Genomic DNA, 18,778 nt, shown 5'->3' on the forward strand with positions numbered 1-18,778 from the left:
ATATATATATTTTTTTTTTGTTTGTAATTATAATATTTCATATATTACACACATTCTATGATTTATTAATAATTGTATTTATTTATTTTTTAAATTATAATGCATTTGTATTGTATTTAAAACAAAATTTGTATACTGACCATTTGTATTTAAATACAGTAAATGCTAGTAAAAATAGTGTTTTAATGTAACTGTTATTATAATTATAATTGTATTTATTTTAATACAATTGTTTGTGTATATATGTATATAAAATGTATATCAGCATAGACCAAAATTTCAATTTTTTTTTACTTTTTTTGTTCCATTTGTATTTAAATAAAGCAAATACTTATAATGTTAGAGTATTTGCTCACTTTATTAAGTCATTTTGTTCGTCAAATCTGTAATTTAAACCATCAGCCATCACATTTTTGCTCATCTTTTTTTAAATTATAAATACAAATGAACTTTACAACACTTGATTTAAACAGCTTCTGTTCTGTAAATTACTTCACATGCATCAAAGATGTACAAGACACACTCATCCCAGCATGAATCAGACGATCATGTCTTTAGTGCCTCACGAGACCAGAAACTGAAGCGAACCGTTGATCTGGGCAAGTGTGTTACGTGTGTGACTCCACCGTGTGAGATTTGCATTTCCAGACGTCCTCTCTGTGTGAACCTGCAGATGTGCTGGTTATCAGCTCTCATAACCAAATGCATGATTCATTTACATCTTGCTTGATAATTTTAAAATGAGTTCATCACAAGTTAAGCCTCAACATTTATTGTTAACACTTTACAATAAGGTCAATGCAAGTTCATGTAAATGAATGTTATTAAATGCAACCCTTATTGTAAAGTGTTACACATTTACAGTCAAACATTGTCATTTGTGAAACCTTAGAAACTCTTGTTTTCATGATTGTTAGGTTATTATGGTCAATAAGTCACCATGATAAAATACAATTTTATGTTTTCTTTTCTAGTGAGTTATTACAGTCGTTAGACATGTGTGCCAGCGATCCTGTGGCCATCGCCCGCTGCTTTGTGGACAAGGTACTAAATACAAAATATAACTAAATATTCAGATTCCTTTACAATACTGATTAAACTTCTCGCATTTGATTTGCAGAGCAACTATTTCGAGATCTACACGCAGTACTGTACGAACTACCCGAAGTAAGTGAAGCGCTGTGTGTTTCTGCCTCCGGTGTGTGTCGGCGCTGATGCATGTGACAGATTATTCCTCTGAGTCAATGACGTCCTTCATAAGCCACATCAGACAGGCAGTTTGAGTGACATGAGCCTGCTGGGATGCAGAACGTGTCCCGTTTGGGTTGTTTGTTTGTTATAGGATGTTAACACACTCATTTCAGACTCCTATGACTGTTTAGATATAATATCTCATGCACTTGTTGTATTTAACCCTTGAATGCAATGCATGGCATCCGGTGCATCTTTAAATGTGTTTTTTTTTTTCGTCAGAGTGTGATGTTGCATGCAAACCACCAGGGGTGATGACCTTTGACACATAACTGTACTATACTGTACTGTACAAAACTACTAATAGTATCTCAATGACACTAAAATAACACTTCTGGTTGCATCATAAACCTTCTTTTAGAACAAGGATTCTCCACCATTTTTTTGTCAGCTGGCCTAAAATATTTTTTTTTAGTCACCCAGAGATTTTAAGTTAACATTTCAATAATTTTACACATTTGCATATTCAAAGTTCTCTGATGCTGCAGGTAAACACAATTAGGGAGTGTTTAACTTTTAGTGTTTATTTATTGTTATACATTTGATCATTTAATTTAGGGATGCAATGCACCGATATGAAAATTTTGGCCGATACCGATAATTCTTTTATATTCGATTGCCGATAACCGATATATTGGCCGATAAATCTAAATCCAAGTTTTTAAAATCCATTAAAATTAAAATCCACGTCCCAAACACACAATTAAAAAAAAGACTTGCGCTACATATGTTGCAATGAACTGTTTTTTCCTTTTTTGAAGTGATTTCAATCATATTTCAAGCAATTTTTTTATTTTTATAAAAATAATCCATTACTTATTGGCTTTAATATATCGGCCAAATTTTCTTATAACGATAAAATGAAAAATATCAGCTGATACCGATATGGTGGGCGAAATATCGTTCAACCCTAATTTAATTATTAGCTTTTTATCAACTCATGAACCCCAGTTTTTACAGATATTTTACACTATTTTTACACTTATTATTAATTATGCAAAATAGTCGTTTAATTAATGTTTTATTTAACCATTTAGTGCAAGACATCCACTGCAGCTTTAAAAGTCATGTGATGTAACATGTAAAGCACAAGGGGTGATGACTTTTGACACATACACACAATTCATTTATGTCATTGTATGTTAATGTATTAACATAGATTCAACATTCCACTGATTAAAGTGGTGATGCACACAAGTGCCTCTAGCAAACAAGCAAAATAGTAATTCATGCATCAGAGGCTAATTTTCAACATGATTTTTGATGCATGAAGCAAGTAATCAGTCTCTAAACTGTCCGTGTGTCTGTCTGTAGTTCAGTGGCGGTGTTGACCGACTGTCTGAGGAATAAAACTCTGGCCAAGTTCTTCAGGGATCGGCAGGCGTCGCTCAAGCGCTCTCTTCCGTTGGGTTCTTACCTGCTCAAACCGGTTCAGAGGATCCTGAAATATCACCTGCTGCTTCAGGTACTGCTAATATACACATGTGAGCATGTAAGATATAATGCTGCTAAATATATAGACATGCATACATAGACACACATAAATCCTGTAGCAGATCTAGGCAGGTGGAGCTGGGGAGGTGGAGGGGTTCAGAGGAACTCTTATAGCACTGCAAAACAATGAACCAGGGTGTTCTTCGGTCATTTTTGACCAAAACATTTTACGTTTCGTTTTTTTTTTTAGAATTTTTTATTTCATTGGAATGGTACGAAACTTGGTAAAGGTTTTGGCACTTGCTGTGTGAACACACACACACAAAATCACGGACATGATTCGAAAAGGTTAAATGATCCTGTAACATATAGTCACACTTGTTCTCCGCGCGGTTAAAAATGAGCGCATTGGAAATTAATGTGAGACTAATTTCATCTAGTGGAAGCGTTTGGTACTGCAGCGAACAACATCTCACTGAAAGCTCATTTTTTGAGATATTAACCTCAAATTTTGAGCACAACTTGTTTAGATTTATGGCTTTGATTTTCTTGCTGTTTTTAGAGTAAAACTTCATATTAAAATTGAAAAAAGTATTTTTGTGGATTTTTCATAACATTTCACTTCAGCAATAATCTGCCAAGCGTCTTTGAAAAGAGATTAAACTTAAGTTTGTTGCTCTAAAGCATTCAAGATTTACGACAGTTTAAGTTGGAAATTTAATTTTCAGGTCTATGCTCAAAAAGTGAAGAAATGGATTATAAATATAGCGTAAATATAATTTTGTATAAAAAAATCCCCTAAAAATACAAAATATTAAATAAAAAACATTATCAAACTAAAATATAGTACATTCATTTCATTGACAAAAATAAAATAAAAATTCGTCGTTTTTGACCGACACGCAAAATCGCACACCAGAGGGTTAAATGTTGAGCAAGCATTGGCCAATCAGCTTGTGCCATGCGGTAATGATGTGATTGCTTGCTAATTAGTAAAGGACCAATCAGCCTGTGCCATCTAGAGTTTCATGGCTGACATCACTGTCTTTCACTCTCCTCCCAGAACAGCATAAATTGGCATTTATAATGTCGTAGGATTATTCAGTAGGAAATGATGTTGGGTGAGGCTTTATTTTATACATCAAAATCTGATTAAACAATGAATTTCCGACTTTCTGTTTGTGATTATTAGTTAATATAATTTCCCTGCCTGCATGGTCCTATTTACCAGGGTTATTATAGTTCACTAAAACTAAAACCATGAACTATGTTTGTTTCTTAAACTAAACATTAACAGATCAAAAATTTAAGTTATTTTATTTCAGCTAGTTTCCAAGGCAACATTTCATTTAGTTTAACTTAATTACAATATAGCTAAAGCAAAACTGAAATAAAAATGAACAAAAACAGACATGTTTAAATAAAATAGAAATGACAAAAACACACAGCAAGTTGGCTAAAAATAAAATAAAATTTAAATGAAAACAGAAAAACATATTAATTAAAAACATTGATGAAAAATAACACCATAAGAAAGCTTTGAGATTTTCATTAAAGATTTAAAGTTAATAATTCAATAATTTAAAAACACATTTGCATGTTCACCGTTCTCTGATGTCGGTTAATGGTCACGTGACATGCAGATAAAGAAATTAAATATTTCCATTTATTTTTATTGTTTTTATTTTAAAACTAGTTTCCATTTTCATTATTTAATTAATTTCTAACTTTTCATCAACTTTCAAACCCAACTTTGGGAAACCCAGATTTACACTGATTAATTATGCAAATTAGTGAATTTGGTTGCAATATCTTGGTTATCTGTCCTCTCGTCTTCAGGGTTTACAGCAGTCGTCCTGTGATCTGTGTGTTCACAGATGTTTCAGTGAGAGTATCTCTCTTCTTTCTGACTGTGTTTCTGCTCTTCTAAAGGAAATTGCCAAACACTTTGACCGAGAGGAGGAAGGGTATGATGTGGTGATCGAGGCCATAGACACCATGACGGGAGTCGCCTGGTACATCAACGACATGAAGAGGAAACACGAGCATGCAGTGAGACTTCAGGTCTGGACCATTTCCACAACAAAAAATCCATTACATTTACTGAAATAAAATAAAATGTAAAAAATTTATTTTATTTCAGCTAGTTGCCAATGCAAAATTTCTAAAATAACTAAAACTGAAATAAAAAATAACAAAAACTATTGTAGGTTAATTGCAGGTAGACAAATAAAACATGTCATCTTTTTTTTAGTAAATGTTTTATTTTGATAATTTGAATTGGCAAAAATACACAACAAAATAACACAAACTTTACCTAAAATTAAAATGAAAACAGAATGTATAAAAACTAATTCAAAATATTAATAACAACTATCGTAGCATCTCAGTGATACTAAAATAACACGACCTGTCCAGTGTTGACAAAGGGATTTTAATGCAGGACATTAGTATTAATTAGTCACAGTATTAATCCAGTATTAATGGAGTAAGAGAGTAATATTGTTGCTTGAATATACATGATCTTGATTATTATTATATACCCTCATGCCGCATTAACGGGCGGAATATGACTATATTCGATTTACAATGTTAATGAGTGTCATGTGAACAGATTATCATACTCTTTGATTAATTCTAAAATGAAGTCATGACTCATGATCTGGAGGATGTGTTCATTAATGGATCTGGGTCAGCACACGCTGTTGTCATGAACCCGTTCGGGTGGTTAAAGATCACTGATTACTGCACAAACTGAGCCAAGAACTGACACTATTGTGCCTTTGATCAACGTGTGTGTAGAGCTTAAATACTCAACCTCAGGTCACTCCACACACACCGAGTCTGTTACGAGTTCATGGTGATGTTGCATGAAAGTCATGGAAAAATATTCAGCTGCACCCCATTGGGTAGCATTAAATTATTCTATTCTACTTAACTCTACTGTGTTCTATTCTACTCTATTATATTATATTCTAATTCTATTCTACTTTACTATGTTATACTCTGCTCTATTTTTTCTATTCTACTCTATTTTATTATACTCTACTTTATTCTATTCTAACTCTACTCTATTCTATTCTACTCTACCCTTCTTTATTCTGTTCTACTCTGCTCTATTTTTCTATTCTACTCTACTTTATTCTATTCTGTTTTGCTGTACTCTATACTATTCTACTCTAATCTACTTTATGCTATTCTACTCTACGCTACCCTACTTTATTTTATTATTCTCTACTCTATTCTACTATACTCTATTCTTCTCTACTTTATTCTACTCTTTTCTGTTCTACTTTATTCTACTCTGTTCTACTCTATTCTGTTCTATTTTATTCTACTCTGTTCTACTCTATTCTATTCTGTTCTATTTTATTTGTTTCTACTCTTCAACTCTATTATACTACTTTATTCTACTCTATTCTATTCTGTTCTATTTTGTTCTACTATATTATGTTCTACTCTATTCTGTTCTGCTCTGTTCTACTCTATTCTGTTCTACTTTACTCATTTCTACTCTGTTCAACTCTGCTCTATTCTACTCTACTTTATTCTACTCTATTCTGTTCTATTCTACTCTATTCTACTCTGTTCTGTTCTACTTTATTCTTCTCTATTCTGATCTACTTTATTTGTTTCTACTCTACTATATTCTGTTCATCTCTACTCTATTATACTCAACTCTACTCTGTTCAACTCTACTCTTCTGTTCTGCGTGCAGGAGGTCCAGTCTCTGCTCCTCAACTGGAAGGGTCCTGATCTGACCACTTACGGAGAGCTGGTTCTGGAAGGAACGTTCCCCGTCCACCGGGCCAAGAACGAGAGAACCCTCTTCCTGTTTGATAAGATGCTGCTCATCACCAGGAAAAGAGGAGAACATTACGTCTTCAAGACTAATATCTCGGTATATCATATTATCCATGTTTTTTAGACCAAGGATTTTCAACCTTTTTTTTTTTTTTTGTCTGAAACCCTTTGTCCTAAAATGTTTACTTAAATATTTTAGTACTGTAAGTGTCTTGTTTTGATTTTTTTTATTTAATTTTACATTTTTTATTTTATTAGTTTTTAGTGTTTTATTTTGATTTGTTTTGATTTTAAAATTATTTATTTTAATTTTTACATTTTCATTATTTTGTTCATTTTAGTAAGTGTTTTATTTTGATTTTCATTTTTAATTAATTGATTTTAATTTTACATTTTCATTATTTTTTTCATTGTTTTATTTTAAAATTATTTTTTTATTTTCATTTTACATTTTTATTCTTTTATTCATTTTTAGTAAGTTTTATTTTTTTATTGATTTCTTGTTATTACATTTGAATTGTTTTATTCATTTTTAGTAAGCATTTGTTTATTTACTTTTGTTGTTCTTTTCATTTATAATTTATAAATAATTTTATTTTTTTATTTATTTACTTATTTATTTATTGTTTATTTTATGATTTAATTAATTAACTAATTAATTATTAGCTTTTCAACAACTCACAAACCCCCACAGTCACCCAACTCACAATCATCTCCTTTCCTTCTCACATATTGTTTGCTCATCTGGACTATTATCGGTTCTATATTGGGTTTTTTATAAAAAATAACATCAGATTGGTTGAGCTTTGAACAGAGCTATTGTAAAATAGCAGATTGAATTCTGTATTAATGTACAACATTTGACCTATTTAATGAAATAATACATTTTAGTAATTCTTATTATGCAAATGCATCAGTATCTTTTATCATATTGCTGCTGCTGTTTTATGCATGACGTTTATTTGTCTAATTAATTACATCTCGTTAGCTGATCAACAGGTTATTGTAACTGGTAAGAAGCTGGTAACCTTGTTCTGCTTGTGTTCAGTGTTCCACACTAATGCTGATAGAAAGTGCCAAAGATTCGCTTCGGTTCAGCGTGATGCATTACAAGCACCCGAAGCAGCCGCACACAGTTCAGGTGTGTATGAGCTCACAAACTACGCAAGCGCTTTGTTGTGTTTGGTTTAATCATGTTGTCATTTTCACAGGCCAGAACCGTGGAAGAGAAGAAACTCTGGGCTCATCACATAAAGAGACTCATTCTGGAGAACCATCATGCGGTTATCCCGCAAAAAGTACGTCACATGGAACAGATCCATGAATGTTTAAAGGGGTCCCATAATGCCCTTTTCACAAGATGTAAAATAAGTCTGATGTCCCCAGAGTGTGTGTGTGAAGTTTTAGCTCAAAATAATAATATATAGCATGTTAAAACTGTCACTTTTTGAGAGTGAGCAAAAACACACTGTTTTTGTGTCTGTTCCTTTAAATGCAAATGAGCTACTGCTCCCGGCACAGGGGGCGGAGCTTCAAGAGTTTCAAGAAGAAGTGACAACATGTAGAATAAAATAAGACATTTCTGAAGGGATAGTTGGTGAATTTATGTAGCTGATGTGTAGTTAACTATCTTCTAGACATTGATTAGCATATTCTGTCATGATAATCTATAAATCGTGTTCTGGGGGCGGGGTTTATGTAAATTCTAGGGTTTGTGATGTCACTAACCCGGGAGGAATGTGTTGTAGTCTCTACCAGCCGTTTGTTGTAGTCCTTAAAAAGCGATTTCTTTAAAAGCAAATATCTCCCTTTGCTTTGAACTTTGAGCGTTGTAACTTTGCAGATGTTGTTTATGCTCAAACATCAACATTACACACTAACTAAAGTTAGAAAAGTGAAATCATAATCAACCACCCCTTTAAATGAATCGTCTATATTGTATTAAACACTGGCTTTGCTTTGCAATTACTTTCAGGCCAAAGACGCGATCCTGGACATGGACTCAACATGTGAGCTGATTTTCAACATTTAATGCACAGAAACTCTTTTGGAACGACTAACGTTAGTATTGTTCTCGATCTGTTTTGTTTTTACCCGTTCTCTCGTCTTCTCAGGTCCGGTAAAGTACCGTTACAGCCCCGACAGGCTGAAGAAAGCGACGTCCTTTCAGGCTGACGATTTCTCTGGAGTTTCTCTGAAGGAACGGAGACGTTCTGGTGAGTGAATCTGATTCTTCGCTCGTATTAGTGAAAGTTCAAATGCAGAACTGAATTTCCACTATATAATTGTTTAAAGTCGGCATTAAAGGGAAGTCTGCGATCATATTTCTTCTTTGTGTCGAATATCCGAGTGAAACGCTTCTGGAGCAAGAACAGATGTGGGCGGGGCTTGATTGTGTCTGTGGGGAATTGATTGGATGGTTGAGGTTTGCTATTGGCTGATCTCATGTGAGTGACAGGTTGCCCCGCCCTCGTCATCAGAGCTGCAAGAGGAAGTCATTCTGATTCAAGATTACAATTAATTTAAAACCGATAAATCATTTATAATAAACTGCAATATAGCATTAAAAAAATAAGAATGGTCAGTGTTGATTTCATGGTGTCTTATTTTGTCCTCTGTTAATCTTTGACAGAACCGGGAAAACGAAGTTTACGAAGCACTAAAGGTAACCGTTTATTTATTTATTTTTGTTGTCATTCAGTGATGCACAAAAGTTTGAGACCTCAAAACTGGGGCTTGTTTCGAATGAACAATGTGAATCACAAAAAAAACATGATTTTTAGATAAAAGATTTAATGAATTCATTACCAATTTGCACAAATGTAAAATAGTGATCACTTGCCATGAGATTATGTTGGTTCATAGCTATTTAACTTTGAATATGGCATAAAACATTTGCGAATAAAGCAGTGTTTCCTTCCCATGTTTCAAGAGAACAACATCGTCACTTCCTGGGAAAGTTTCGCAAAATATCAGTAATAATACTATAAGTTTCTGCAATCGGGCTGTTTTTCCCTCCATCATAAATGAGTTTGTTAAACTTTAAAGCCCCCCTGTGGTGAAAATCACGCTTTTAATGTTGTTTATATGTCTATGTGTTGTTTTTAATATGCTTTAAGACAAACCATGTGTAAATTCATAAGTCGACACCATTGCTGAGTATTTCCTCCTTAAAACTGCAGTGAACCAAAGACAGACTCAAAAACACGCTTTGAAATCGCTGGTGTTTCTGACGTCACAAACTACCTTGTAACCAATCAGATCAACGTGTGATCGTCAACCAGTGGATCTCTGAGTGAGTGAGTGAGTGGAGGCGGGGCTCATTTGCATATTCAATAGAACCGTGCATACTAAATGAGGCGAGGGTGTCGAGTTACATTCAAGATATTTTAAGGCGTGACGATTTTTTTTTTCAAGGGAAAAATTAAAAAATGTGTCATTTTGGTGATCAAAGATGAGTTTTAAGGGATAAAATTGACTACAGGGGGACTTTAACAAAATGTTTTCATCATCTTGCTGTTTAGCAAATATATGCACTTTGATGAAAACAAAATATATGTAAATGAAATAAGATTTTTTCTTTCTTCTCCCACTATGCATGTGTTTTTTTTTAAATGACTGACTGATTAAAAAAGCGCTTCTATACAAAAGATCAGAGATCCGGTTGGTAAACAAAGAAAGTTTCTAATCATATCCCTGTCATCTGGGACTCACGGCAGGTGCGTCGTGTTTGTGTCCGCTCATGTGGGAGACACGTGTCCCGTATGCGCTGAGGTCCCTCTGCCCGCTTTAGCATCAAAGACACACAAGACTCGAGTCGTCCTCCTGCGTCGGATCAAAGGCCACATCCCCGGTCCTCCACCCGCACACATAATGATGTTAATTATGAAGCCCATCAGCCCGAGGCTTTGTCATGCGCCTGTTCCTTTCAGTCCACAAACCTGTTTCTGGCTCGGCATCACAAGTCCATTATGCATTATAATTAGCAGAAAAGCCAAGTAGTTCTTACTCATCATCACACACACTCTTTCACACCTTCCAGATTAAGTTGTCATTTCCAACTTCGGCTTTTCCCGTTCCTGTCTTGGAAATCTAGTGTCTAAGTTTGCAGTTGATTTAATTATCTTTGCATAGACTTGGCAAAACACACATTTTTAATGCCGTGCTATGTGCAACTAGAATATAAAAATCACTTTATATCAGGACGCTTTGCAAACAATAGATGGATAATCTGTTGCTTAATTGCTATTTTAATAACATTTGATTTATCTTTTTCTTTCATCTTTGCATCATCTTAATTAATCATGGACGTCGCTCAGGCACGCTTAAGGTAAGATTTGCACGTTTGCTCTCCAATGCAAGCTTTTCACGTGTTTAGTGTACATATAAGCCCAATTCACTGGTGTATGGGATATTATGATGGCATTAAACCGGTCCAAAGTTTTAATGTTTTTGAAAGAAGTCTCTTCTGCTCACCAAGGCTGCATTTATTTGATCAAAAATACAGTAAAAACCTTTATTAATATTATTAATCATACGATCCTTTAGAAATTATTCTGATATTCTAAACATTTCTGATTATTATCAGTGTTGAAAACATTTGATTTTGCGGTTTTATTTTTATTTTTTATTTTTTTTAAGTGTAATGCATTTTTAAATTTTTTTTTAGGATTCTTTGATGAATAGAAAGTTCTAAAGAACAGCATTTATTTGAAATATAATCTTTTGTAACATTCTAAAATAGGGATGCACAGATATGAAAATTTTGGCCGATACCTTTATATTTGAAAGCCGATAACCGATATATTGGCCGGTAAATCAAAATACAAATTTTTATATAATTTTTGAGATCCTGATTACAAAAACACAAGTCTCATCATTAAAATCCATGTCCCAAGCACACAGTTATGATGTTCTCATTATAATTTTATGTAGCCTATATGGCAGACGTAACTCACACTTTACTGTATTTTCCTTTTTTGAAGTGATTTCAATCATATTTCAAGCAATTCAAACCATCATGTTGAACAGTGCGCATCTGAAGTCTCTCAGCTGAAGGAAATAATACATTATATTTATCAGCTTTAATATATCAGCCAAATTTTCCTATCAGGCCGATAACATTGAAAATGAACATATATCAGCCGATACCGATATAGTGGCCGATGTATCGTGCATCCCTAATTTTAAATGTCTTTACTGTCACTTTTGATCAATTTAATGCACACATAATTAGTGAAATATTTATTATCTTAATTGCATATCACAGAGATATACACAAAAATATGAAGAAGCACAACTGTTTTCAACACTGATAATAATTATAAATGTTTCTTGAGCATCAAATCCTCATATTAGAGTGATTTCTGAAGGATCATGTGACACTGAAGACTGGAGTAATGATGCTGAAAATTCAGCTTTGATCACAGGAATAAATTACACTTTACTATATGAAAAACTGCTATTTTAAATTGTAATAATATTTCACAATTTTTACTGCATTTTTGAATGCAGCCTTCTTTCAAAACACGAATATATCTTAATTATTTAGTACTTTAGACCAGAAGTGTATTTACGCTAAATCACATTAATGGGAAACAATATGTCGTGCATTTATTTCATAAATGCAATTCATACTTAATTGCAGTAGGTAAAGAAGTAAATTCACTTTTTAATGAGCGCCCATTGACATCACATGACTTTTCTGTGACGGCCAGCATGCAGAAAGCGAAGGTACTCTATTAGTGGATAAAGACCGTCTCTCCATACTGCCCACTACCAACGTCACGGCACGTTCAAATCCAGAACTGAAGACTGCAGTACCTGGGATAGTTCAGAACGGACAAGATCTCGAATCTAGCACGAGCTCGCTGTATGACGTCAAGGAGAGGAGACTTCGTCCCGAGGAGGAAGAGAAAGCAAAGACAACATCAGAGGACCGGATAGGAGGAGATAACGGAGAAGAGGAGGATCTGATGGGGGTTGAGCAGGTAGCCGACTTTGCCAGTTCAGTGCTGGCCGCCATCTCCTGCTGGCGGTATAGGGCCAAGGCTTTGCTTTTTGATCAGATCACAACGGTGAGGCTCTCTGTCACCTATTGCTTTCTATTCTCTGTGCATAACCTGGCAGCCACAGCCATGCCTATCAATCACATTCCCGTCTGCTGCACACTGACTCTGATTTCTGCTTGATGCTTGAATGCTCTTGAATGTGCAGTTGCATGAATCATTGCATGGACATAACAGCATGCATGGCCACTAATCATCCATAAGCATGTGTGTCTTGTTTAAGACTCTTGGCCTGCAAATTGAATGCCATCTTAAAAATTTGATTTTCTAAACATTTATCATTGACGTTATGAGACTTCGAAAAGAACGGGCTGTATGACTGAAGAAAAATTGTTCTACCATAATGCATTATTTTTAAAACTAATGGCAGGTAATATTGTTTTGTCCCATGTCTCAAGAATCAATGTTTTATTTCATGGTAGATGTGTCAATGTGAAAAATGTATGCATTGTTTACATATGATGGGGAAGTTACAGCATGTTATGGTTATTAAGATCCAATGCATAATAATACGGGACGTCGGGTGTCTCAAAGTGTTTTTGCACTTGGAGCCACAATGAGATTTTTTTTGATTGAAGTTCGACTTCAAAGGGAAATTTAACTGTCAAATTTTAGGGGTGGAGGTCGGATGGCTTGCCTTCCGTAATTAAATTAAACAAAGGTTCCTGTTTTATTGTGCTTTGTTTGATGGCACACAAAAGCAATTTCAGAAGGTCAGTTGTCTGTGGAAATACATTGAAATGCATGGATGCTTTTAAATGAATTGCAAATGTTTACAAAAGGTTGAAAAGTACTCCCAGAATAAATGACATTTGGCAAATGTGAACGCTGTCATTCAGTAGCGCTTTTTTTATCTGTTAAATTGCCGTATTGTGTACTTCCAGGGCAGAGAAGGTTGTTGGGAGAACTGGCCAATGAACAAGAGCGGCCAGACACCTTGTGAAGAAAAGCCTGATGATATGAATGAAACATTGACTCTGTTTGGACAGGTAACGTCATGTATTATGAACCTCATACCCCACTTTTGATAGTTGGCTAATCATAAACAAGGGGAAGAAAGGGTTTTCAAAAGGACTTGTTGGAAATACAAATTGCAGCTGTCTCTTAAAGCTAGATAAATTGCACATGTTCTTTCATTCTGGTCACTTAGCCAAATGGGAAATGTTAAGGATTGAATTAAGTTATCTTCATATCCTCTTTTCTTATCTTCTGCACTGCTTCCTGTAGCAATAACTCTCTTCACTCCGTCCACTTTCTAGGGCACAACTGGGGAACACAGTTCACCGAACACAGAGTCAGAGGAGATGAGGATGGACCAATCAGATAGTCATCCTGAAATGTGTGGGACATTAATGGCACGATGCCACACTGATCCAGAGATAGTAGACTTCAATAATGGAGAACGAGAAATTGGAGATAATATAAAGGAGGACAGTGTGGATTTCTCATCCATGGAGGAAGGGACGACTCCATCCCGAAGTAACCTCTCGGAAGATGTGCAGAATATGGAGGTAGATGTTGATGTGCCTGGAGGACTCTTGTCTTCATCCATTCTGGACAAGGCGAGTGATATCCCAGAGCGGTGTACCAGCAGCCTCTCTCAAAGAAGTAGTCTTGAAGTCGAAGGGTCGTTTGATCTCGACTCTTTGGAAGATAGAAGAAACCGTTTGCTCAGCGGAGGTGCAGAGCCTCATGAGAAAGACGAATCCCAAGAATTTAGACGGTCTACTCCAGAACAATTGACCGAGACTGTTCCTGACAGCCCGTTCATTCCAGACCAAAGACCTCAAATGAAACAAGACACCCTTTCCAAAAAGGACAGATTGCTCATACATAAGATTAGACACTACTACGAACATGCTGAGAATCAGGACACCAGCTTTGGGATTAAACGCAGAGAGAGCCTTTCATACATCCCTGCAGGCCTAGTGCGTAATCTGAGTCAACAACTCAATGTCCTTGCAGATGAAGATGTGGCATTACACAGGAGGGGGTCTTCTGTAACAAGGCCAACTTCATGGTCAGTCTTTAATCTTCCAGCCTTAGACAATGAAAAGAAAGCAAAGGACAGTTCTGACTTTTTGGTTTCTGCAAATGGCAAAGAGTCTGTGCTTGGACCTCAAAATGGGAATGAGCAATTCCAGCCCGCATCTGACATGGTCAAGGTGTGGCAAGACATGGAAGTGGAGATAACTGGGTCTTCTGAAGAGCATCAGGACTTAAAGAATTCCCAAATGACTACACCCGTACAAGAAACAAAAGCTGAAACTAGTAAGGTGAGCTCTGATAGTGGATTTGGGGAACCTCTACTAATATTGGAAGAATCCGATGAAAGCTCAACCTCATCCCCAATCAACAGCATCTTAGAAAAGGACAAGATGCAAGAGTTTCGGAGCCATCCAAATGAGGATCGCACGTTCCACAAGGTCAACCACCCTCCTCTACCAAGGATCATCTCTTTAAGGTCCGCCAGTGAGGATGACCTCGTCCTTCAAGATATGGAGAAGATGAAAAATAAAGTGTTCCAGTTGGCAAGGCAATACAGTCAGCGGATCAAAAACAGCAGACCAGCAGTAAGGCAGAGACCCAAGATCTCAGAGATCAATTTCATACCCAAGAACCTGTCTTCGGTCATGGAGGAGAGACCTCCGGGAAAGGAGAAAGGTGGGTGTAGTGTCTGAGTAGACATTTGCTTTTCCAAACTGACTATTCAATTTTACTTGAGGGACAATCCCCCTAAATTGCGGTTAAGTTTCTTGCCTGATGGCGATCTCTTAGTCGTGATTGTTTACAACTTATTGTTTACCAATCCAGACCATTGGTATCCATGTATTTGCTTAAAGGCTTGAGACTATTACAATATAGACATGGCTCTGATGGAGCATTTGATGCATAGGAATGTCTAAGATCCATTTTGAGGTTGAATCAAGATTGAAATAAAGTGGGAATACAGTGGGTGCTTCTCAATACTCAAATTTATGCTTCCTCGTTTCCTCGTTCTTCCGTCCTCCAGCCCGTGACCCGGAAACCGATCGAACTCAGCCATCTTGAAGGACTTCTCAATTCTCTAATTGCACCGTGAGGAGGCGAGGAATGAGGAGCGAGGAAGCTTCCCGGGGAGTCGTGTGAGGATACACTGGTGTATCCTTCCCTCGAATCCTAAGGGGGACTAAGCTAAGACGCGAGGAATGAAAACGAGAATGCACAAATTAGAAATGAGAAGCACCCAGTGAATTGGATTTCCGAAAGCACAAGTGCACTTTCCTATCTGAAATCCTCATTGGTCAATGGATTCCTAAATCAGAGTTTGGATTGTATGACTGATCAAACCCTTGTGTAGTTCCTCCACATCCTTGCGACGCACCATTCCCTTTAGAAATCAATGGATTTGCAGTGTTCTCTGGCATAGTGTAAACTCTGTGTGTAAGCACCCTTATTTGTTAAAGCAGACTTTTAACCACTGCTCTTTTGTGCATAGGCATGCCTGACAGGACACTGTTGCCGACCTTGAATGAGCAGGACATTATCCCGGACTCTAAGACTACTAGTCCACCTTCCAGCCTCTGTTCTCCTGGAAGTCCTCAATTGCCATACTTTTGCAGATTAAATGCCCAGAGACCACAAAGTCCAGTACAAACGGAGAGCTTTCACTGGCCAGATGTCAAGGAGTTACGCTCCAAATATAATACCCAAGAGGACGTATCCGGTTTCTCTCGTCCGGTCCCAGTGGGTCGCAGTAACTCTTTTCCAGGGAGAATCCTGGACGACGGAGAGACATCGGAGAAGTCCGGAGCATCACGTTCCTTGTCTTGTTCATCCCCTTCCTACAGTGTCACAGTGCAGAGAAGTACATCCACAGATTCTACATGTTCCAGCAAGACCCTTGAAGCTGAAGGTTTGCCTTCGCTGTGTAGAGTTAATACTTTAGATTTTGATGTGGGGACATCACTTGCACTCGAGCAACCAGACGACTTTTTTGACCCTGGTCTAGATACCCTGTCCAACCTAATTGTTGTCGAAAGGGCAGCAAGAGATGAGGATAGTAATGAGAATCAACTAAAATGGGATGCTTTTTCGCAATCTGAACTTGCAATGGCGAACAGTAAAGAGCAAAACTGTAGTGCATGGATGGATGGAGGTCACCCAGCATGCTCTTTTGAAAAAGCGGAGAACAGTCAGCATAGTTTGGTTAAAAACCTGCGTGAGAAGTTTCAGAACCTGAGTTCTTATACGTGAGTCTTATAAAGCGATATTTTCACTCCAAACACTCAGAACCTTAAAATATCTTAAAGCTAACATTCTTTTCTCCAAAAAATATGTCATTTGGCCACTGTTTGAGAGGCGTAGTACATGGTCTGCATTTTTTCTTAACCTCCAGTTATGAACTGTCTGCAAATGTTGTCCAAACCAACTGGAAAAGGGGTGCCTTAGGACTTCAGAGAATATATTTATAAAATTTGCATTTGTAAATACATGTAAATTAGATTTTTTCTGCATTATTTTGTGCGTGTTTCAATGAGATGTAAACATTTGTTAAAGGAGCTGGCTGTGGTACTGTCATCTTTTTGTAACGTTTAGAAAAGTGGTTTAAGACGTATTTCTTTCCTTTGGTCATTTTGAAATAAAAAGCAATAAGGATAATGCATACTGTTACAAATGCACCAATGCTTGGTACACACAAATTTGTCATGTTATCAGAAAAGTAAAAGCACTGCAATATGAAATGCAATCTGTTCTCGATGTGCACTGCCTGATGTCTCTTCACTGTTTGTGTTCGAGCACTGACCAGAGGAAAGAGGGTAATCTCATAAAGAAGTCATTCCCCACTAATGAGGAGAAAACTGGAAATTATAATCAGATCAAGCCAGATGAATGATAAAGGCTGATGTCATTCCCCAAATAAATGGATAAGTCATTTGAGCAACATATTAATGCACAGTCACAGAACGTGTCTTCCTCACTGTATTTGGATAAATAGTCTCGTTTAATGGGAGTTATTATAAGCTAGCTGGTTTTGGTTGTATTTTTCTGCTCATTGGTGGGGTTGATATCACTTGTTATCTTGTATATTTAATCCTTTTTATTTATTTGAATTGGTGTAAATATTATGCACAATGCCTTTGTCAGCTCAGCAGTGACGATTTGTAAAAAATGTTCAATTCATATTCTATTTTTCTGTCATACTACAATAAAAGAAGCTTTCCACTATAAGCATTATTCCCATCATCATGTTGTCCTTTATTATCCTGTTCACAATGTTTTTGTGTATTAAGAGGATTCTGCATGACTTAAGGGCGTGTATTGCAGTTTAATTAGTTTATGCACTTTTTAAGGTGGAGTATGGCATGTATATGATTAATGACTTCCATGGAAGGAGCAGAAGCCTTAATCTCATCCTAGATTACAGATAACCCTTTGAATAACGGCAAGTAGGCTACCTTATTGTAAGCAAATAATGATTTGATTTAGCAGATTCTTTTATCTCCTTGCAGGACATTTATTACATGGACAGTCTCTCTGGAGCAACCTGAGGTGAAGTGCCTTAGACTCACTCTTCAAACCAACATATTTTAGTTGCCATCACAGATCTAGATGTAGTTCTGTGTTTATTATATCTGACAATGTTTTATTCTCCAAGTCTAAATATTGAATAGATTAGAGTCGGTAACCCTTTACATTAATATATTTACATTGGTTAACAACATTAGTTAAAGTGCCCCAATTATGCTTTTATGAATATTCCCTTGCATGCAATGTGTAATAAAGCTGTTTGTGAATGTATATGGTCTGTAAAGTTGAAAGTGCACAATAAATAAAGTCATCAGGAATTCCAGTCTCATTTCCTTGACCTGCATTCGTAACGCAGTAACACATTTGCATAATGACCTTCATCATTCATAATGCCCGCTTATGGTCTTCATTTCTTTAGGCATTAACAACGTCTACTTTGACCCTCAAACTCTGTAGCTTGTTCATGTTGTGTACATGTCGGCTCTACAAAAGCAAATTCTCTTTGTAAACACTTGTGGGGTGAGATGCAACAGCATTATAACCTTCTGATGATTTCTTCCCAAATCTCTGAGGTTTAATTGGGATTTACAAAATGCTTATTCATTAAAGCTGGGACATTACCCACTTAATTTGGACCTACTTGCTCCTCAGAATCAAAATCTGTATATATGATTATTATTGATGTATACATTTTCTACCGGGTGTTCAAA

The 18,778-nt window shown here is 36.1% G+C and overlaps 1 protein-coding gene across 1 annotated transcript in view; it reads left to right on the forward strand.

The window, feature by feature from the left end:
• Positions 1–17,774, forward strand: part of LOC311072451 (pleckstrin homology domain-containing family G member 3) — a 58,435-nt gene extending 40,661 nt beyond the window's left edge. Inside the window, exons 5-19 of the mRNA XM_084097476.1 lie at positions 975–1,044; positions 1,121–1,167; positions 2,566–2,716; positions 4,618–4,749; positions 6,404–6,586; positions 7,538–7,630; positions 7,701–7,787; positions 8,465–8,498; positions 8,604–8,705; positions 9,122–9,154; positions 10,809–10,819; positions 12,207–12,566; positions 13,442–13,546; positions 13,817–15,221; positions 16,036–17,774. Coding sequence (XP_083953602.1) covers positions 975–1,044; positions 1,121–1,167; positions 2,566–2,716; positions 4,618–4,749; positions 6,404–6,586; positions 7,538–7,630; positions 7,701–7,787; positions 8,465–8,498; positions 8,604–8,705; positions 9,122–9,154; positions 10,809–10,819; positions 12,207–12,566; positions 13,442–13,546; positions 13,817–15,221; positions 16,036–16,793 — 3,571 coding nt within the window. The 3' untranslated portion in view covers positions 16,794–17,774. The remainder of the gene's footprint in view (positions 1–974; positions 1,045–1,120; positions 1,168–2,565; positions 2,717–4,617; positions 4,750–6,403; positions 6,587–7,537; positions 7,631–7,700; positions 7,788–8,464; positions 8,499–8,603; positions 8,706–9,121; positions 9,155–10,808; positions 10,820–12,206; positions 12,567–13,441; positions 13,547–13,816; positions 15,222–16,035) is intronic.
• The last annotated feature ends 1,004 nt before the right edge of the window (positions 17,775–18,778 follow it).

This window comes from Abramis brama, assembly GCF_963993115.1.
Source record: "Abramis brama genome assembly, chromosome: 21".
Classification (NCBI taxonomy): Eukaryota; Metazoa; Chordata; class Actinopteri; order Cypriniformes; family Leuciscidae; genus Abramis; species Abramis brama.